General features: G+C 39.5%; 1 protein-coding gene across 1 annotated transcript in view; it reads left to right on the top strand.

Moving 5' to 3' along the window:
- Positions 1-22,626, top strand: part of LOC107821966 (protein SWEETIE) — a 62,728-nt gene that overhangs the window by 27,367 nt on the left and 12,735 nt on the right. The window contains exons 24-39 of the mRNA XM_075249893.1: positions 116-204; positions 907-1,063; positions 1,942-2,091; positions 7,851-7,900; positions 8,107-8,206; positions 8,319-8,375; positions 9,448-9,515; positions 10,458-10,551; positions 10,952-11,175; positions 12,274-12,418; positions 12,516-12,584; positions 19,013-19,066; positions 19,224-19,310; positions 19,391-19,519; positions 19,624-19,827; positions 19,972-20,427. Of these exons, the coding sequence (XP_075105994.1) occupies positions 116-204; positions 907-1,063; positions 1,942-2,091; positions 7,851-7,900; positions 8,107-8,206; positions 8,319-8,375; positions 9,448-9,515; positions 10,458-10,551; positions 10,952-11,175; positions 12,274-12,418; positions 12,516-12,584; positions 19,013-19,066; positions 19,224-19,310; positions 19,391-19,519; positions 19,624-19,827; positions 19,972-20,427 (2,133 nt within the window). The remainder of the gene's footprint in view (positions 1-115; positions 205-906; positions 1,064-1,941; positions 2,092-7,850; positions 7,901-8,106; positions 8,207-8,318; positions 8,376-9,447; positions 9,516-10,457; positions 10,552-10,951; positions 11,176-12,273; positions 12,419-12,515; positions 12,585-19,012; positions 19,067-19,223; positions 19,311-19,390; positions 19,520-19,623; positions 19,828-19,971; positions 20,428-22,626) is intronic.

Raw genomic sequence — 22,626 nt, 5'->3', positions numbered from 1 at the left:
TCCATTTGAATCTTTTCACAACCTTCTGGTTCTAGGACAATTAGTGTCTTTGAATCCGTAAGAATCTCAATTACCCATGTTCCGTTGTCATTTTAACTGGTACGTGTCATTGCAGACAAGAGTGCTCCTTGGTGATATAAATTCAGCGGTAGATTCAAACTATGCTGGTTCAGTTGCTATATCACTTGGTTGTATTCATCGCTGGTAAGCTTGAATGGTGCAAACTTAGTGTGTACCTTTATCATTTCACTAAATACATACATGAATTCCTTTTATATGACAGTGCTTGTCGCTCTCGACTCTTTCTTACATGAAAATTTCTTCCGCAACCTTTGACCAATCTGGTGGTGCTATTAGTTACTTTCTTTCTCCCCTTCCCTCCAATGAAGAGATCTTTGGTATTGGTAATTATGTCGATGTGTTTCAACTTTAAATGCACCAATTCTGCTTGTCCATGAGCAGCTTGTCAAATTGAAGTGCAAAGCAGTATTTAAGGTAAATAAAGGTTTAATGAAAATAGCTGATTGTCTAATTATAATGCATTTTGGAGCTAAAATTTGTAAGCACCGATCAATTAGTGAGGTTTTGAGCTGACACAATAAAAAAAAGTTTACTTATGTCATGATGGAAGAAATACTTATCTCATGATTTGAGCAAATACTTAGGAAGTAGCTTATGTAATTGAATCGATCCACTAAAGTCTTGAGTAAATGTGTAGGATCAGATCCCAAAGATAGTAAGTACTTTCTTTCTTATGAAAGAAAGTCTTCTCCAAAGATTCTATATAAATTTATTTATGAAACCGAGATAGTTATCTTTCTGCACTAAGAGGTTTGTCTGAGTATGCTGTTTGAATTGTAGTTTGTTTGTTATCTGCAGTCCTCATTCTGTTAATCCTTCTTGCAGCGCAGGAGGGATTGCATTGTCAAGTTTGGTTCCTGCTACTGTTAATTCTCTTTCTTCTTTGGCTAAAAGTTCAAACACTGCCTTACAAATTTGGTCTTTGCATGGTCTATTGTTGACTGTGGAGGCTGCTGGATTGTCCTATGTTTCTCATGTTCAGGTATCCATATATTCTGAGTATGATACTTCAGTGTCTCTGAGAGCATCAGTTATCCACATTCTTTGATTATCATGGCTAACATTTGATTTAGTGTCTGTTTTTCTTATCACATTCTTCGGTTGTCATGGCTAACATTTGATTTAGTTGTCTGTTTCTCTTATCACATCTTGTAGAATCTACTCATGCTGACCAAATTTAAGATACACTTTTCAAATAGGAAGTGTTTGATAAGAAGAGGATGGGTTTAACCATCTTCTGGTTTATCGGAGGTCAAAAGTATCTCTTGAATTAGATGATAAATGATAGAAACTCTCAAACTTCAGCCAGCTGTTTATGGCTCATTCTTGAGCATATTACTTATCAAGAAACTAATTATCATGTTCAGATAACATATTTGGTTGGATCTAGTGGAAAAAGTCAAGATATTCAGTTTTGAAGAAGAGACCATTGGCTAACAACAAAATGTGCTTTGCTAATAAATCGTTAAGATTTACTTGGCTACCTTCGTTCAGAAACGCATCTAAGTTCACTCTACTATTTTATGGATATGTTCTCCAGAGCATTTGGTGTTTGTGTCATCTTGTGTTTTGTAAGTGGGTAATTGTCCTTCCTTATTGCTCTTCATTTTGAAGCCTGATCGCGATAAATTATTGATTAAGGAATTTTCTTGAATCGTTAGGCCTTAAAAGCTTCCCCACCTGATATGTTGTAAGCTTTTTTTTTTGTTGCCATTTTATGTTCACATTGCTTCAAGAGGTTACCCTTCTGATATGTTGAACAAGAAAGGCGATTTATCATTTTTTTTTTATTTGGCGCCTCTAGGTTCTAATTCAACTCTTCGTTTAAGTCTAAAGTTTCCTATCTTCTTTTACTTTCAGGCGACACTTAGCCTTGCCATGGATATTCTGTTGTCAAATGAGATTGGTTCGACTAACCTGCAGCAGGCAGTGGGACGCCTTATAAATGCTATTGTTGCTGTCCTTGGTCCTGAACTTTCTCCTGGCAGTATATTTTTCTCGCGTTGCAAGGTTTGTCAATTCAATCTTTAAGAAGCTTAAATCTGTATTTTTGATCCGTATTAAAAGAAGCCATCATAACATAAAGACAACAAAAGTGCAAGAACTCCCCCAAGCTCACATGGATATGTTAGAAAGCTAGTTTTAGTAAAGTGACCTTGCTGAGAGTATTTAGTTTTAAAAATTGAGAAACGTGTATGCCATTTGCTTACCACCTTTTTATGGCAAGTGTTATATGTGCAACCAAGTAACGTTGTATTGATGAATGAAAGATCGCGTATGGGTTACAAGTGTATGTCAAGTGTCTCTTAAACATTCATTAAACTCATCGTGTTTATTGACGTTTCTCTATATGTAGTCAAGTTTAACTGAGGCAAATATCGGATATGTAATGTACTATTCTCTCTCTCTCACAATTTATATGTCATACTTTCGTTTTTAGTATGTCCCAAAAAGAATGTCATACTTCCTGATTTAGAAACATTTTAACTTTAAATTTTCATTTTACCCTTAATGAGATGATTTATAGCCATCAAAATGTCGACTTTGAGATTGTCTGTGTCATCTCAAAACATTTATCTTTTAGCAATTTTCTGGTTAGATAAATTTATAAGTATTGTTAGATATGTACATAATGTAGTCTTGCCCCACATTGGAATAGGAGTAGTATGTCTTTGTATAGTATAGCTATAAATAAGGACCTCTTGTATTGTATTGAACACACAATATCAATATATCATATTTTCTCCGCCTTCTCACATGACATCAGAGCTATCGTGAGAGATTTATCGCTGTGCATAAATTCCAGCGATTCCGGGAAGTGAAATCAGTCACCGGAACCTTTTTTTTCCGGCGACTTTTCAAAGTTGTTTTGCGTCTGCTTTGTCTCGGTTAGTGTTGTGCAAAATCCAACACTACCACAAGAGTAGTCACTGTCCGGCGACCAAACCCCAGTGAAAATCTCCGGCGGTAGTGTAGCGGTCGGAAGAACATTTTCCGGCGAAGTTCTGACGTTGCGTGGGCCACCTTGCGGCCATTTTTTGGCGACGATTCTTCAAGACAGATTGTTCCCCTTGCAATTCCGAGCCTACCCATCCAGGTTACACCAAATTCCGACCACTTTTATATTTTTTCGGCGTGAACAGTGATTTCATAAGTGGACTTCCGGCCATTTTTTGAAAAAGTTTCTTCAAAACAGTTGGGTCGTCTGGTAATTCCGATCCTACCCCTACTGTTTTTATTTCATTCTGACCATTTTGAATTTTTCCGGCTGCTACAGTAATATTCCGAGAGCTACAGTATTTCTGGCGTGAACAGTGTTTTCCGGCGCAGAACAGTGTTCTGTTTTCCTGTTGTAAACAGTGTTTTCTCAGCGATTTCTTCAGTTTTCCCAAAGGAGTTACTAATTTTCACTATTTCAAGTTAACCCTACTACTATTTATTGTAGCGACATGGGAACCGATACTTCGAATAGTCGGATGGTTTCTTTAGTGGATTATTTTGAATTTCTTCAGTACAAAGCAGGTAAGCAGGCATCTTCTAAGATCGCTTCCGTTGTTCAAACAGGTAATAGCATGACTTGTGTCTCTCAATCTTCATCCTCTGAGTCTTGGGTCATTGATTCAGGTGCATCAGATCATATTTCTGGTAACAAATCTCTTTTTACTACTATTTCGTATTCTCAATCTCTTCCAAGAGTCACAATGGCCAATGGGTCTCAAACCATGGCAACTGCAATAGGTCAAGCAAGCCCAATTCCTTCCTTACCTTTAGATTCAGTTCTTTATGTGCCTAATAGTCCTTTTAATCTCATAGTTGTTAGTCGCCTAGCCAAATCACTTAAATGTGCCGTTTTATTTCTTGATGACCATGTTTTTATACAGGAACGCAGTACAGGGCGGATCATTGGTACCGGACGTGAATCAAATGGACTTTATTACCTTATCCTTGCTAAATCACATGAACTCACATCTTGTCTTCCTTCAACAACTTGTCCTGTTACTGATTCACCAGATTTATTACATAAACGGTTGGGACATCCTAGTTTGTCAAAACTTCAGAAAATGGTATCTGGTTTATCTCACTTGTCAGCTCTAGAGTGTGAGTTTTGTCAGCTCGGTAAGCATACTCGCTCTCATTTTCCTCGACGTATTGATAATCGAGCAGAGTCACCTTTTACTTTAGTCCATTCAGATGTTTGGGGTCCTAGTTGGGTTAGTTCTACCTTAGGATTCTGCTACTTTGTTAGTTTCATTGATGACTATTCTAGGTGCACCTGGATATTTTTGATAAAAAATCGATCTGAGTTGTTTTCTATTTTCTAGACCTTTCATGCTGAAATTCAAAATCAATTTGGGGTTTCTATTCGCACATTTCGTAGTGATAATGCCCGAGAGTATTTGTCTTTCCCATTTTAGCAGTTTATGAAATCTCATGGGATTATTCATCAAACATCTTGTCCGTACACATCTCAACAAAATGGGGTAGCTGAAAGAAAGAATAAACATCTTATTGAAACTGCTCGTACCCTACTCATACAATCTCATGCTCCGTTGCGTTTTTTGGGGATGCAGTTCTTACATCTTGCTATCTTATTAATCGTATGCCATCTTCAGCTATCCAGAACCAAGTTCCATTCTCTGTTATGTTTCCCCACTTACCTTTGTTCTTTCTTCCACCCCGTGTCTTTGGAAGCACTTGTTTTGTCCATAACCTTACTCCAGGAACAGATAAGTTAGCTCCCCATGCTCTTAAGTGCGTATTTCTTGGTTTCTCGAGAACGCAAAAGGGGTGTCGATGCTATTCTCCTGACCTCCAGCGGTACCTTATGTCCGCTGATGTTACCTTCTTTGAAACCCAATCATACTTCACAGGTCCAGGTAATCACTTAGATATTTCTGAGGTACTACCAGTCTCTTCTTTTGGAGATTCAGTCACTCTCCCATCCATCTTCCTCTACATCTCCAGCTCCACCACCTATAGCTCCCGTTCCACCATCTATAGCTCTAGTTCCACCACATATAGGTTCAATTCCTCCACATAATCCAGTTCAACCTTCTGCAGCTCCGCCACTCTTGACTTATCATCGCCGTCCACATCCAGCATCAGGCCCAGGTGATTCACGTCCTGCATCAGATTCTGCACCTACTGCGGACTTGTCTCCTCTTAGTCAACCAATTGCACTCCGCAAAGGTGTACGGTCCACACTTAATCCTAATCCCCGCTATGTTGGTCTAAGTTATCATTGTCTGTCGTCACCTCATTATGCTTTTATATCTTCTTTGTCCACTGTGTCTATTCCTAAGTCTACAGGTGAGGCACTATCTCATCCTGGATGGCAACAGGCTATGATTGACGAGATGTCTGCTTTACATGCGAGTTGCACTTGGGAGCTTGTTCCCCGTCCTGCAGGGAAGTCTACTGTTGGTTGTCGTTGGGTTTATGCAGTCAAAGTCGGCCCAGATGGCCAGGTTGATCGGCTTAAGGCTCATCTTGTTGCAAAAGGATCTACTCAGATTTTTGGGCTTGATTATAGTGATACTTTCTCTCCTGTGGCTAAAGTAGCATTTGTTCGTCTTTTTTTTGTCCATGGCTGTTGTACGTCATTGGCCTCTTTATTAGTTAGACATTAAGAATACTTTTCTCCACGGTGATCTTGACGAGGAAGTTTATATGGAGCAACCACCTGGTTTTGTTGCTCAGGGGGAGTTTAGTGGTTGTGTATGCAGATTGCGCAAGTCACTATATGGTTTGAAACAGTCCCCTCGAGCCTGGTTTGGTAAGTTCAACACAATTATTCAGGAGTTCGGCATGACTCGTAGTGAGGCTGATCACTCTATGTTTTATCATCATTCTACTCCGAATCTGTGTATTTATCTGGTGGTTTATGTTGATGATATTGTTATTACTGGCAACGATCGGGATGGTATTACTAATCTGAAGCAACATCTCTTTCAGCACTTCCAAACTAAGGATCTGGGCAGACTGAAGTATTTTTTAGGTATTGAGGTCGCTCAGTCTAGCTCAGGTATTGTTATTTCACAGCGGAAGTGTGCCTTAGACATTCTTGAGGAGAGTGGAATGATGGGTTGCAGACCTATTGACTCTCATAGGGATCCGAATGCTAAGCTTCTGCCCGGATAGGGGAGCCTCTTGGAGACCCTACGAGATATAGGAGGTTGGTTGGAAAATTGAATTACCTCACAGTGACTAGACCTGACATTTCTTTTCCGGTGAGTGTTGTAAATCAGTTTATGGATTCCCCCTGTGATAGTCACTGGGATGCAGTTGTTCGTATTCTTCGGTATATAAAGTCAGCTCCAGGCAAAGGATTACTATTCGAGGATCGAGGCGACGAGCAGGTTGTTGGGTACACAGATGTTGATTGGGCAGGATCACCTTCTGATAGACGATCTACATCTGGATATTGTGTTTTAGTAGGAGGTAATTTGGTCTCGTGGAAGAGCAAGAAACAAAATGTAGTTGCTCGATCTAGCGCCGAAGCGGAATATCGGGCCATGGTTATGGCAACGTGTGAGTTAGTTTGGGTCAAGCAGTTGCTCAAGAAGTTAAAGTTCGGAGAGATCGACTGTCACTTTGTCAGAGAAAAAATACTTTTAGGAGATATTGTTACAAAGTTTGTAAAGTCGAATGATCAACTAGCAGATATTTTCACTTAGTCTCTTACTGGTTCTCGTATTAGTTACATGTGTAACAAGCTCGGTACATATGATGTGTATGCACCGGCTTGAGGGGGAGTGTTAGATATGTACATAATGTAGTCTTGTCCCACATTGGAATAGGAGTAGTATGTCCTTGTATAGTATAGCTATAAATAAGGACCTCTTGTATTGTATTAAACACACAATATCAATATATCATATTTTCTCCCGTGCCTTCTCACATGGTATCAGAGCTATCGTGAGAGATTTATAACTGTGCATAAATTCCAGCGATTCCGGGAAGTGAAATCAGTCACCGGAACCCTCAGGAACCTATATGTGATTACAGCATTTTTATGTTACTTTGTTTCATGAGCTCAAGTAGGAGTGTCAAATTTGGTGAGGGATATAACGGGTATGTGTAGTCTGTAGGTTTTATTGTATTTTAAAGATATCCATGTCATCCCTGATCAAAGTGGGCAGGTAAAGTGCTGGCAATAGAGCTATGGCATCATTAGATAAATAACAAAGTATGCACTAAAAGTTGATATCCTCTGGTCCGAGGAATTTCTCTGGTAAAAAGTAGTGCGATGCTCTTATCAAGAGATAAATACATTAAAAAAAATGGAACAACTTCCTTGATAGCCTTATTTGTCCTAGAACTATTTATTGTAAAGTTTAGCGTATAAAATGTTATGGGGTTTCTGCCAAATAATCCTAGTATAGGAATTGAGATAATGAGACGCAAAAATCTACTAAAAGTTGGAGGACTAAACAAAACGACCTATTAGCATGAATTTTTTTACCATATTTGAAGATCTTTAATTTATTTTTGACCACAAGGAATTATAAACCGTGTCGTCTTGTCACTGTTCACTATCAATGTATGATATTCAATTATCCGTACAAAGTTATCTAAAAGATATAAAATATTTGCATGGGGTAATGCATGCAGTGAATAATCTTCTTCACTGGTATGTGTTTAGTATATACGTCTTCCAATATATTGAGGTGGCTTTTGACTTCAGTAGCACCATTTCTTTTATTGCTTACTAGATTTGTCTAACCTTAATTTATCCAGTTTCAATTTAATCTTGTGTTTTTCTTCAGTCTGTCATTGCAGAGGTCAGCTCCCGGCAAGAGACTGCAACACTTTATGAGTATGGCCACTTGTTATTCATATATTTTTCCCCCTTTTCTATTAACCAAATAAGAAGCAATAGTTTTGAGACCAGTGTGGTTTAGGTCTGGCGAGGACATCAAAGCACTTCATTTGACTCATGCCTGCTTCATCTAGCTTTGTAATATTCACGTTGAATTTTTTTAGTGTTCAGATTTTAATCTTATTTTTCTTGTTAATTCGAAGGAATGTCCGATTCACTCAGCAGCTAGTTCTTTTTGCGCCACAAGCTGTTACTGTGCATTACAATGTGCAAACACTGCTCCCAACTCTATCCGCAAGACAGGTAGTGCTTTCTCTCCCTTGGAAAAAGAGGGTGGGGGATCAGGGGACTGGGAGTGACTCCCTTTTTGTTTAATCTTGTGAGTACTAAAACTTCTGAATTTCATTTACAACAGCCAACGCTGCGACGTTTAGCTCTATCCACTCTGAGACATCTCATTGAAAAGGATCCAGTAAGTAATTTGACTGTGACCTATGTTCCATCCTGTGCGTTAGATATTTTGATTCCTTAAGGCTAGGTTTTGCCAGTTGTCAGGGATATAGACGGAACAATAGCTCTTTCTATGCATTAAACCTCTGTGGTATAATATAGAGCTTGCTCGAATACTAATTAGGACGAGCTAATATTCAAGAATCAAGTTAATTGCTTAAACTCTAATGATACGAGTTCTGTTCAAATATATGTTAAACTAGAATATGGCATTATAGGCAATAAAATACTCTTCATATAGTCTAAAACTTGAAAATCCTTAAAGAGCAAAACATCACATCAAATGGGGGTCAGATCCTTTTAATCCTAACTAAAGTATATATCCCATGTGAGAAACAAAAAACACCACGAGAGCACAAGTATTCATCGACGGAATCCAGAAGTGGAACTTCACGGCACAGCTCCACTGACACAGAAGTTTGTTTTATTTGCCCTTCTTCCTGTTCCTTCCACCAATCCACGTCCCCCCATCCGAACTCCTAACCCTTCAACTTTTTCCCTTGGCTTAGAAATGAGGCAACCTCCCCCTTCCCCACCCCTCTCCCACCCATCGGGCTTCTGCCTGGCCATCCCCCCTCCCTCCCTTAATGCAGGCACCATTCCTGTATTCAGAAGAATACATTGAAATCATCAGCCAGGTTATATACTGACAACCTTTTGGATCTTGGTTGAAATCCTGTCGTGCCTGTTTGGGTGGCTTTTCTGAATACTCTGAAGTGACTGCAAACTACAGGGCTGTTTTGTGCAATCAACTCCAGACTTCATCCTTTTGATGACTTCTTTCATTGTTCTCGACATTCAACTGGCAGGAAAACTGCTCCCATATGTCTTTCCACTTGGAAAACATAACATGTGAAAATCATACAGCTAAGAACAGCCTCTTTAAATGAGAAATGTAATATATACTCGAGAAGAGTTTATGAAGAATAATAAAATGGCAATTTCAGGAGATCTATTTTCAATTCACTCATAGTTTCCGAGTTCCGATTTGTCTGCTTTGCACTATATTTTAACGGATGCTTGATGTTGTGCAGGGGTCCATCATGAATGAAAATATTGAAGATACATTATTCCATATGCTGGATGAGGAAACTGATGCTGAGTAAGTTATTATGCCCACACAAACTGGTCCTAACCCTTATCCCTTAATTGTTCTCTAATTTGGTCTCTCTGTTTGTTTGGGCTGGCTTTATTAGTTTTAGGTCTAGCGTCTGGCGTTCCTTTTCTTTTTTGGAAATGAGTTAACTATTTAGATTGAGGGAGGCCCAAGGTCCATTTTCTTAACGGTGTGAGATTAATGAAATGCTTTTTACTAGTAAAAGCAAAGTTAAGCACTAGAATCATTTGACTAGGGAGGGAAGTAATTTAGGAGAAAACTGCTATAGGAAAGAAATATGTGGGTATATCATACTTCCTAGTTTATGACACAAGATGAAATAGTTAACATCGTTTTGTATCATTCCCAAGCATGAAGAACGACATTTTTATTGATTTAGTTCCTTGTATAAAGGTAAATGTTCCCCCTCTGGCCCATAAGAAATGTCAAGTTCGGAATACGAGAGGCAACCATGTAATTTTTGGTGTGATTGAACATTGAGTTCCTTCACTTTTTGGAAAGAAAATTTACAAGTTTAGAAACTACACACAAAGTAATGTGTAAACCACAATTTTAAAAATTTAAAATATTTATGTAATTTTTGAGAAAGTTGTAGTCAAACACAAATAATTGACTTCCCAAATATTGATAGTATCATATACTCGGACTAAGGGAGTAGCTGGTTGAATTATACTACTCAATTTTTAATGCCATGCATCTTCTTTCTTTACCCCCATGGAAAGTGTTTGCTGCATTTCCTTTTTGTTGCTAGCTTTGCCTGTTTGAGTGCTCTGTATTAATCTACCTGAATAGCTTTATATTTGCTTTACTTTTGCTATCTCTTTTTGCTTTAATTATCTTAATGTTTTACCCTCTACCTGTAATTGGATGCTTTCAAATTTGTGTACTAACTTTTGTGCCTTACTTAGAGTTCTTCCAATTCTGCAGGATTGGCAGCTTAGCACGGACCACAGTTATGCGGTTGCTTTATGCATCATGTCCATCACAGCCATCACGATGGCTATCAATTTGCCGCAACATGGTAATTTTATCATCCACATTGCCCGCTTATTTTTGTAATCTGGTCAACATCTTCGGGATAAGCTATTCTGAAAATTGAAGGAGTGTAGTCATGAAATGAAAATATCTTACTTTATTTTTAATTAAACTATACTGAACAGGATTAAAAGATTCTTCAAAACTCCTCCGTGAAATATTTATGATCTTATTCAAGGATTATGCAGCAAGTTAAACCAGTTATCATATGACTGCATGTAATTCACAGCCCAGAGTCTAGCATTTATGCTCTCGGCAATCTTTACCTTGCCTGTTTAGTATTTTTGCCTTGTGTCACATGGCGCGTGCAGTTTCCCTTCTTGGTTTTTATAGTGTTTTATGCCGGTGATGAAAAATGCTTCACTGAAATTGTTTATTGTGTTTAGATTCTTTCGTCATCCTCAAGAGTGATCAGCAGAAGTGACAGTTCACAGAATGATTCTTCAAGTGGTCTGGATGGTGAAACTGGACTTAATTATGGAGATGACGATGAGAACATGGTGTCTAGCTCCCAAAACCCAACCTTCCAAGGTTATAGAAGCAATCATCCCATTGCTTATCTTCCTAGGAACAAGCACCTCAGATATCGAACAAGAGTTTTTGCTGCAGAGTAAGTAGCCAATTGTTTCCCTGGTGTATCATGACGTTTGCTTATTCCTCCCTCTAACAGACTTTGGTTTTATGCTCCTCTCTTTATTTCCTCTCACTGCACCTCTGTTGTATGCCATTTGTAAGCATTTTCTCTGACATCATCTTGATCTTCCTTCTTAGCCACAACCCACCCTTCAAACTCGTATAATCAGCCAACGGAGTTTTTAGGGACAATTATAAAACAATTATGTAAGGATAATGAAATGTCAAAAACAGCGACAGCAAATCATTAATGCCAAAGAAGCAGAGATAATGAAACAAAAGGAATATGGCAGGCATCTATCTTCTACAATTGTGGTGTCCAACATTACTTCACACTATTAAATGCTATTTAGATAGTATTAAGTCTTTACACTGTACCCACCTGTATGTGTTCTCTTTAATGAAATTTGTTGTACCTTTGTGAAGATTGCACAAATTTAAATGTTATTTGGCTGTACCTTGTTATTATCTTAGGCCTATATTTCTCGTCTAGATGGATGTATAACTATACTATTCTTCCAAAAAAGACGCACACAGAAGAATGCATTATGCTGCAACTGAATTGAGGCTAAAGGCCAACAACCCTAATGCAGTTAACTAATCCAGTAAACTTAGCTTGGAAAGCTTTTCTTGATAAGGTCACTTGGAAAGCTTGTAGCAAAGTAATATGGGTGCAATCTTGTGTTCAGTCCAAATAAGTATTCATCAAAATAGCATTTCGGAACTGTTTCTGCTCATTCACTCATGAGGGTATCAAGATCTTGGATTGGTGTGCTAATGCGATTGCATACCATGTGCTCCTGACCCATAAGCTTATCTGTTCTCCAAATTACGATGAAAACAGAATCCCCTCATAATTCCATTTTATGAGCTGTCCCAACTCATTCTTCTCTTTCTCGTTGCTTCTCATTTTATTATTTGTCACTGTGAGAATCTTTTCCCATCTATTAGTGTATATCTTTTCTCCAAATTGCTTTGTCTTATCAAGAAATGGTTCTGCTTGTTATATAAAAAAATTCCACGTGTTAGTCTCTGATATAACGTATCCATCTGAATAATTTTCTCTGGCTTTTAGGTGTTTGAGTCATCTTCCTGCAGCAGTTGGAAAGAATCCAGCCCATTTTGATGTAGCGTTGGCAAGAAAGCAGCCTGCCAGTGGACCAACTTCTGGAGACTGGCTGGTTCTTCAATTGCAAGAACTCGTTTCACTTGCTTATCAGGTGCTAAAATTCGAAATCAACACCTTGTTGCACTAATGCTATTAAAATCAGCTTTAGTGTGCGGAATAAATTAATTCTCTCTCATCACTTCTTACAGATCAGCACAATTCAGTTTGAAAACATGCGGCCAGTTGGTGTGACCCTACTGAGTACTATTATTGACAAGGTACTGTTTCAATGTTTATTCAACTATTCGGTTGGACTTAATCACTTATGGTCATTCAAATGGTATCTTTTAGACATCAGCCTATACTTTGACGTCTAATTTGATGATTTGTAAGTCCATATTAGATATTAGACTGCAATCAAGGTGCAGTTCATCTGCCTTTGCATTTGATTTGGCTACTACACCTTGATTTTTACTATTTCAAGATATTAGCTTTCCTCTTATTAGACATAATACATTGAAGTGGGCCATAATTGTCTAAAGGGGATCTCGCTCAGTCTGCATGTCCTCTATCCTCGTACGATAGACCTTATCCTAGTGAACCTTTCATAAAACTTAGTATGTAAACTACTGCATTCCAATGACAGTCGCACGGAGCTTGGAGATACTAACCACACTGACATCAAATGAAATGTTTGGTCGTGTGATCATAAGGTCATTGAGCTTGCCAACCAGTCTCCAATAATGACCTTGCACATTTTTACATCTTTGGAGGAGACAGTCTTAAACATTCGGGTCAATTGGAACGGATTTTCAATTCAATATGCCGGGTTCTTCCCGTATGTCTTTGTGAAATGAAAAGTCCACTGCTACATTGTGTCACCACAGTGCAGGAGGCTAGGAAGTATTTTATCTTTTGTTTAAGGAAATGCTGCTTTAGAGGATTAATCAGGTCACGTGTAGTTTGCTTTCATTATTTTTGTTAGAGATAGTTATGTAATTCTCCCACATTGGAATAGGAGTAGTATCCCCTTTGTATAGAGTAGCTATAAATAGCACCTCTTGTATTGCATCACACACAATATATATCAATATATATCATATTTTCTCCCGTGCCTTCTCACATGGTATCAGAGCTATCGTGAGAGATTTATCGCTGTGCATAAATTCCAGCGATTCCGGGAAGTAAAATCAGTCACCGGAACCCTTTTTTCCGGCGACTTTCAAAGTTGTTTTGCGTCTGCTTTGTCTCGGTCAGTGTTGTGCACAAAATCCAACACTACCACAAGAGTAGTCACTGTCCGGCGACCAAATCCCAGTGAAAATCTCCGGCGGTACTATAGCTGTCCAAAGAAAATTTTCCGGCGAAGTTCCAACATTGCGTGGGTCACCTTCCGGCCATTTTTTGGCGACGACTCTTCAGGTCAAATTGTTTCCCTTGCAGTTCCGAGCCTACCCATCCAGGTTACACCAAATTCCGACCACTTTTTTATTTTTCCGGCGTGAATAGTGATTTCAAAAAAAAAAGTGGACTTCCGACCATTTTTTGAAAAAGTTCCTTCAGAACAGTTGGGTCTTCTGGTAATTCCGATCCTACCCCTACTGTTTTTATTTCATTCCGACCACTTTGAATATTTTCCGGCTGCAACAGTAACTTTCCAACTGCTACAGTAGTTTCCTATTCTGGTTCAGTGTTCCTTACTCTATTTTCAGTGGATTACAGTTGATTATTTCTCTTATTTGGTAATAATTTACAAGATGTCTTTGGGAATTGATGTTTTTGGGTCTAAAAACATGAGTTCTGGAAACTCTAATGTTATGATTACCTAGGAGCCTTTAATGGGAGGTTCAAACTACTTAGCTTGGGCTTCATCTGTCGAGTTGTGGTGTAAAGGTCAAGGTGTGCAAGATCATCTGATTAAACAGTCTAGCGAAGGAGATGAAAAGGCGATAGCGCTTTGGGCAAAAATTGATGCTCAATTATGTAGCATCTTGTGGCGTTCTATTGATTCTAAGTTGATGCCTTTGTTTCGGCCATTCCAGACATGTTATTTGGTTTGGGCAAAGGCTCGTACGTTATACACTAATGATATATCTCGCTTCTATGATGTGATATCACGGATGACAAACTTAAAGAAGCAAGAATTAGATATGTCTACTTACTTGGGTCAGGTACAGGCAGTCATGGAGGAATTTGAGACATTGATGCCAGTTTCTGCTAGTGTGTCAAAACAACAAGAGCAGCGACAGAAAATGTTTCTAGTTCTTACACTCGCTGGACTTCCTCATGATCTTGATTCAGTACGAGACCAGATTTTGGCGAGTCCGACTGTCCCTACAGTTGATGAATTATTCTCTCGATTACTTCGCCTTGCTGCAGCACCAAGTCACCCAGTGATTTCATCACAGATACTTGATTCCTCTGTTCTTGCATCCCAGACAGTGGATGTTCGGGCATCTCAAGCTATGGAGAATAGACGAGGAGGCGGTCGTTTTGGGAGATCTAGACCCAAGTGTTCTTATTGTCACAAACTTGGACACACTCGCGAAATGTGTTATTCCTTAAATGGCCGTCCACCCAAAAATGCCTACGTTGCTCAGAGCGAGACTACAGGTAACCAGGGCTTTTCTGTATCTAAAGAAGAATATAATGAGCTCCTTCAGTATCGAGCAGGTAAGCAAACATCTCCACAAGTAGCCTCAGTTGCCCAGACTGATACTCCTATTGCTGGTAATTCTTTTGCTTGTGTTTCCCAGTCTAGTACTCTTGGACCATGGGTCATGGACTCGGGCGCTTCTGATCATATCTCTGGTAATAAATCACTTTTGTCGAATATTGTATATTCACAGTCTCTTCCTACTGTTACTTTAGCTAATGGATGTCAAACTAAGGCACAAGGAGTTGGACAAGCCAACCCATTGTCTTTTATCACCCTAGATTCCGTTCTTTATGTTCCTGGTTGTCCTTTTAGTCTTGCATCTGTTAGTCGTTTGACTCGTGCCCTCAATTGTGGTATATATTTTATTGATGATTCTTTTATTATGCAGGACCGCAGTACGGGACGGACAATTGGTACAGGTCGTGAATCAGAAGGTCTTTACTACCTTAACTCGCTCAGTCCTTCCACAACATGTCTAGTTACAGATCCTCCAGATCTAATCCACAGACGTTTAGGACATCCGAGTTTATCCAAACTTCAAAAGATGGTGCCTAGTTTATCCAGTTTGTCTAGATTAGATTGTGAGTCGTGTCAGCTTGGGAAACATACCCGAGCTTCCTTTACGCGTAGTGTTGAGAGTCATGCAGAGTCTGTTTTCTCCTTGGTTCATTCTGATATATGGGGTCCTAGTAGAGTCAGTTCAACCTTGGGATTTCGTTATTTTGTTAGCTTTATTGATGATTACTCAAGATGTACTTGGCTTTTCTTAATGAAAGATCGTTCTGAGTTATTCTCTATATTCCAGAGTTTTTGTGCTGAAATCAAAAACCAATTTGGTGTCTCTATCCGCATTTTTCGCAGTGATAATGCCTTAGAATATATATCTTCTCAGTTTCAGCAGTTTATGTCTTCTCATGGAATTATTCATCAGACATCTTGTCCTTATACCCCTCGGCAAAATGGGGTTGCAGAAAGAAAGAATAGGCACCTTATTGAGACTGCTCGCACACTTCTAATTGAGTCTCGTGTTCCGCTGCGTTTTTGGGGCGATGCAGTTCTCATAGCTTGTTATTTGATTAATAGGATGCCTTCATCTCCCATCAAGGGTCAGATTCCACATTCAATATTGTTTCCCCAGTCAGCCTTATACCCTCTTCCACCTCGGGTTTTTGGGAGCACATGTTTTGTTCATAACTTAGCCCCGGGGAAAGATAAGTTAGCACCTCGTGCTCTCAAGTGTGTCTTCCTTGGTTATTCTCGTGTTCAGAAGGGATATCGTTGTTATTCACCCGATCTTCATAGGTACCTTATGTCAGCTGACGTCACATTTTTCGAGTCTAAACCTTTCTTCACAACTGATGTCACTTCTGCTGACCACCATGACATATCTGAGGTCTTACCTATACCAACTTTTGAGGAGTTTAGTAATCCTCCTCCACCTTCAACCACAGAGGTTTCACCCATACCAACTTTTGAGGAGTCCGGTGTTATCCCTCCTAGTTCCCCAGCCACAGGAACACCACTCTTGACTTATCATCGTCGTTCGCGCCCTACATCAGGCCTATCTGGTTCTCGTCCTGCACCTGACACGGCTCCTACTGCGGATCCTGCTCCTAGTACACCGATTGCACTTCGAAAAGGTATACGGACCACACTAAACCCTAATCCTCATTATGTTGGTTTGAGTTATCATCGTCTGTCATCTCCCCATTATGCTTTTAAATCTTCATTGTCCTCGGTTTCCATCCCTAAGTCTACAGGTGAAGCATTGTCTCATCCAGGATGGCGACAGGCTATGAGTGACGAGATGTCTACTTTACATACAAGTGGTACATGATAGCTTGTTCCTCTTCCTTCAGGTAAATCTACCGTTGGTTGTCGTTGGGTTTATGCAGTCAAAGTTGGTCCCGATGGCCAGATTGATCGACTTAAGGCACGTCTTGTTGCCAAAGGATACACTCAAATATTTGGGCTAGATTACAGTGATACCTTCTCTCCAGTGGCTAAAGTGGCATCAGTTCGCCTTTTTCTATCCATGGCTGCAGTTCGTCATTGGCCCCTCTATCAGTTGGACATTAAGAATGCCTTTCTTTATGGTGATCTTGAGGATGAGGTTTATATAGAGCAACCACCTGGTTTTATTGCTCAGGGGGAGTCTCGTGGCCTTGTATGTCGCTTGCGTCGGTCACTTTATGGTCTAAAGCAGTCTCCTCGAGCCTGGTTTGGTAAGTTCAGCACGGTTATCCAGGAGTTTGGCATGACTCGTAGTGAAGCTGATCACTCTGTGTTTTATTGCCACTCTGCTTCAAGTCTATGTATTTATCTGGTAGTCTATGTTGATGATATTGTTATTACGGGCAATGATCAGGATGGTATTACTAATCTGAAGCAGCATCTCTTCCAGCACTTTCAAACTAAGGATCTAGGCAGATTGAAGTACTTTCTAGGTATTGAGGTTGCTCAATCTAGCTCAAGTATTGTTATTTCTCAAAGGAAATATGTGTTAGACATTCTTGAGGAAACAGGGATGACAGGTTGCAGACCTGTTGACACGCCGATGGATCCGAATTCTAAACTTCTGCCTGGACAGGGGGAGCCGCTTAGCGATCCTGCAAGCTATAGGCGGCTGGTTGGTAAATTAAATTTTCTCACAGTGACTAGGCCCGACATTTCTTATCCTATGAGTGTTGTAAGTCAGTTTATGAATTCTCCCTGTGATAGTCATTGGGGTGCAGTTGTCCGCATTATCCGGTATATAAAATCGGCTCCAGGTAAAGGATTACTGTTTGAGGATCGAGGTCATGAGTAGATCGTTGGGTACTCGGATGCTGATTGGGCAGGATCACCTTCTGATAGACGTTCTACGTCTGGATATTGTGTTTTAGTAGGAGGAAATTTGGTGTCCTGGAAAAGTAAGAAACAGAATGTAGTTGCTCGGTCTAGTGCAGAAGCAGAATACCGAGCAATGGCTATGTCAACATGTGAACTAGTCTGGACCAAACAATTGCTCAAGGAGTTGAAATTTGGTGAAATCAGTCGGATGAAACTTGTGTGCGATAATCAAGCTGCACTTCATATTGCATCAAATCCGGTGTTTCATGAGAGAACTAAACACATTGAGATTGATTGTCACTTCGTCAGAGAAAAGATACTCTCAGGAGATATTACTACGAAGTTTGTGAGATCGAATGATCAACTTGCAGATATTTTCACCAAGTCCCTCACTAGTCCTCACATTGATTATATATGTAACAAGCTCGGTACATATGATTTATATGCTCCGGCTTGAGGGGGAGTGTTAGAGATAGCAATGTAATTGTCCCACATTGGAATAGGAGTAGTATCCCCTTTGTATAGAGTAGCTATAAATAGCACCTCTTGTATTGCATCACACACAATATATATCAATATATATCATATTTTCTCCCGTGCCTTCTCACAAATGTCATCAACCTAAATAACTAAGGGGTCGTTTGGTTGGAATACGGCTTATGCCGGTATAAGTTATGTTGGGATAAGTTATGCTGGGATTGTTGTTTATTCACTGTTTGGTATGTTGTATTAAGAATGACAATTGCATAATTTCTAAGAAGAAAGTATAAGTTATACCGGTGCTAATTACCCCACCCTCTATAAAGCATAAATTGTTCCGGTGTTAAAAATAACACCGGGATAACTTATACCTGGTTTGCTAACCAAACAGAGTATTAAGGTGGTATTAAATTTTTATACCACCCCTATACCTTCTTATACCTCATACCAAACGACCCCTAAGAGTATGCATTTGCCATTGTGAGAATGTTTAAAACCACAGAGTGAACTATTCCTCTGTACATGCCGTTATGCCAAGGGACTAATGCTTATTGTTCTTTGCACATTGATTCTTTGCAAATTTTTACATCTTTGGTTATTGCTGCTCATTTTAGTCCCACGTATAATTGGCGTCAAGATTATTATGTCCTTTCTTACATTGTCTTTGTTGAGTTTCATTTGTAGTTTCTCATGCTTATCATGTGTTATTGTCAATGCTATTACTATAAATTTCAGTTTGGAACATTGGACCCTGAGCTTCCTGGACACCTTCTACTGGAACAGTATCAGGTAAGTCCTTGGATCATTCTTTCAGTTTATTCTATTAAGCAGCTTGTATACTTCCTAAATGTCCTAAATAATCCCAGCTTAAAGGCATAATCCAAATTTGATGCAAAATCCTTACTGATATTAGCTCAACTAAGCTAGTTATGTTACTTCTATTCAGGCCCAATTGGTATCTGCAGTTCGAACTGCACTGGACTCATCCTCTGGCCCTGTCCTATTGGAAGCAGGCTTGCAGCTGGCCACAAAGGTTATAGAATGCTGCCATGCATCTAGTAGTGTAAATTGATTGCTGTAAGCTTTAAACGGAATCACATGTGGAAATTGCAGATATTGACATGTAAAATCGTTAGTCGGGATCAACTTGCCGTAAAACGGATATTTTCATTAATTTCACGGCCTCTAAATGAATTCAATGACCTTTACTATCCGTCCTTTGCAGAATGGGTCTCATGCAAGGTTGGTTGCTTCCTGTCCAGATTATTTAAAGAAAAATTAGGATAGGCATATTTCCTTACACTTTTTTCTCCTATCTAAGCCATTTCTCAATGTTGTCTTTCCAGATCAAAGTGAGACTCCTTACAGCACATGCATCTCTGAAATGTTACACCTTTGCGTTCTTGAAAAATCAACAGAAGGAGATTTCCGATGAATATTTAGCTTTATTGCCTCTTTTCTCTGAGAGTTCAAAAATTCTTGGAATTTACTGGCTCTGTCTTCTGAAGGACTACAGCTATATCAGGACTCAGTCATTTCCTAAAGAAAATGTGAGCTCATAGTTTGATACATGTTTCTCTCTTTAATAGCTATAGCTTCTTTCACTTCTAAGGGAATGGAACACTAAGTAGTTGTTGCACTCTCTCTGCTAATTCTGGCAATTTTTTCCATGTTCCAATATGTACTACATGCAGTGGAAACCATTTCTTGATGGAATTCAGTCAACACTAGTTTCAACTAAATTGCTAGCATGTCTGGAAGAAGCTTGGCCCCTGATCCTGCAAGCCGTGGCATTGGATGCGGTTCCTTTGAACACATATATAGAACGATCCTCAGAAACTGAAAATCAATCTGTTACGGACTTAATTTCTGGGTACAGCATGGTTGAGTTAGGTTCAGAAGAGTTTCGATTTTTGTGGGGCTTTGCTCTTCTTCTTCTATTTCAGGGGCAAGATTCGGTTCTTGGTCAATCTAGGCTACCTATTGGTTCTGTCAATGCCATATTATGTGGTGGCGGTGTTGGTGAAGAAGTAAAGTCGACTTCTTTGAAGTTGTGTGAAGTTGTGTTGCCTGTGTTTCAAGTCCTGTCAGCGGAGAGATTTTTTAGCGTTGGATTTCTCACTATGGTTTCCTGTCAAGAACTGCTGCAGGTACTTTCAATGTCTTGTTGTTCCTGCTAAGTCACTCCAAAGTAATTTGGTTGTCTGATCTGTATTTGCATTATGGGTATCGTAACCCTTTCTTTTTTTCTTGGGTGTGCATTTTAAGGTTCTCCAGACATATCATATAGGCAATCAACTATGCAGGACCTCACATAGATTGTAATTATTGTCACTGAAAAATTGGTTTCTTCTTTGGAGAATATCCATGCTGTGGTTCTTCATTTTTTATATTCCAATTTTGAACCTTTATTATCATCAAACAAATGGCTTTTGGCATGCTTGTCATATATGTTTTTTCTTTCTTCTTCTGCTCGTAGGCCTCTAACAAAATTTTCCATATAAAGATCTCTAATGAAATTAATGTGAACTTCTGCAATTGAATTTTGATATTTTCTTACATGTGGCTTTCTGCAAATTGCTTTTATTGATACTTTGGAATCTGACATGATGAAAAGACCACTTTAAGATGCCGAATGCTGGCTTTATCAAAAAACCATACTCAACGCAGGTTAAAGCCCATCGCAGAGTCATACTTTGTTATGGAACCTGATAGAAGGACCTTGGGCCTAATTCAACCCCAAAAGCTAGCTTATGAGGTGAGGATTGCCCAAGACTATATAAGGAGACCAAGGACCTCAAATCTCACCGATGTGGGACAACTCAACACCCTCCCCCACCCCCATGCCAGGCCTGCAAACTGGAGCGGGGACAACATAAATGGTGGTCCAACATCGGCAACAATAATTGGGATGAGCCTGGCTCTGATACCATGAGGACCTTGGGCCTAACTCAACCCCAAAAGCTAGTGTATGAGGTGAGGATTGCCCAGGACCATATAAGGAGACCAATGACCTCAAATCCCACCAATGTGGGACAACTCAACAGAACCACCAGAGTTTTACCTGTTCAAAACAAAAAAAAGAAAAGAAAATAGAGCCACCAGAACTCTCATTTGGAGTTCCTATTACTCATTATGAAGCTAGAAAGTATGCATTACTGTTGATTATTGTATTTGAGCATGTCATAACTTTGTCCAGAGAGCCTAAAGGTTCTCTTGGTAATGTCCCAAATATGACGTTAGAGGTTGAGGACACTGTATCTTTGCTGAGATCGAGTCCCTTCTTTCCAAGTTCATAGGACTCAGCTTTCAAGAGGCTATTTACTGCGTTGACACTGATAGTCCAGTTAAACTAGCTTGGTTTTTGAGTTGACATATCAGGAAGGAAAATAAGCGTATGTACTTTTAAACTTCTAGTTGGTTAGTTTTCCTGCTTTTGGTGAATCTTCTCTGTTAAAACTATTAGGAAGGAAGGAGTAGGTATTTAACATATAAACTTTTTCTGATTTCTACCCTAGTTGCTTGTCAAGCTTTATGGTATGCAAATATCCTCCTTCATTTCCTTCTTCTAGTCCTTTTTGATGTAGTTTTTGAGAGGCGGGGGTGCAGGAAGGTGCTAACTGAAATTTTTAGTGAAAAAGGAGCGAGGAAATTAAGGGATTAACTTTTTGGTTTCTACACTAGTTGCCCATGAGATGACATAGTGCGAGGGAGGGGGGGGGGGGGTAACACTAGCCTGGAGGTTTGGAGACAGACTTTGGAGTTCGAAGGTTTCAAGTTGAGTAGGACGAAAACAGAATACTTGGAGCGCAAGTTCAGTGATGGGACACATGAAGCCAAAGTGGAAGTGAAACTTGATATACAATCATCTCCAAGAGAGATAGTTTCAAATATCTTAGGTCTGGAATCCAAGGCAACGAGGAGATTAACGAGGATGTTACACATCATATTGGAGTGAGGTGGATGAAATGGAGGCTCTCTTCTGGTGTTTTTTGTGATAAGAATGTGCCACCAAGACTTGAGGGTAAGTTCTATAGAGTGGTGGTTAGACTGACCATGTTGTATGGGTATAAGTGTTGATCAATCAAGAAATCTTATGTCCAGAAGATGAAAGTAGTAGAAATGAGGATACTGAGATGGATGTGTGGGCATATCAGGAAAGATAAGATTATGAATGAAGTTCTTAGGGACAAGGTAGGAGTGTCACATGTGGAGGACAAGTTGTGGGAATCGAGGTTGAGATGGTACGAGCATGTAAAGAGGAGAGAGATAGATGTCCCGGTTAGGAGGTGTGAGAGTTTGACCATGAGGTCTGACGAAGGGTAGAGGTAGGCTGAACAAGTACTGGG

This window comes from Nicotiana tabacum, chromosome 3, assembly GCF_000715075.1.
Source record: "Nicotiana tabacum cultivar K326 chromosome 3, ASM71507v2, whole genome shotgun sequence".
NCBI lineage: Eukaryota > Viridiplantae > Streptophyta > Magnoliopsida > Solanales > Solanaceae > Nicotiana > Nicotiana tabacum.
The sequence above is the reverse complement of the archived record's forward strand: the minus strand, read 5'-3'. Positions and strand labels throughout refer to the sequence as shown.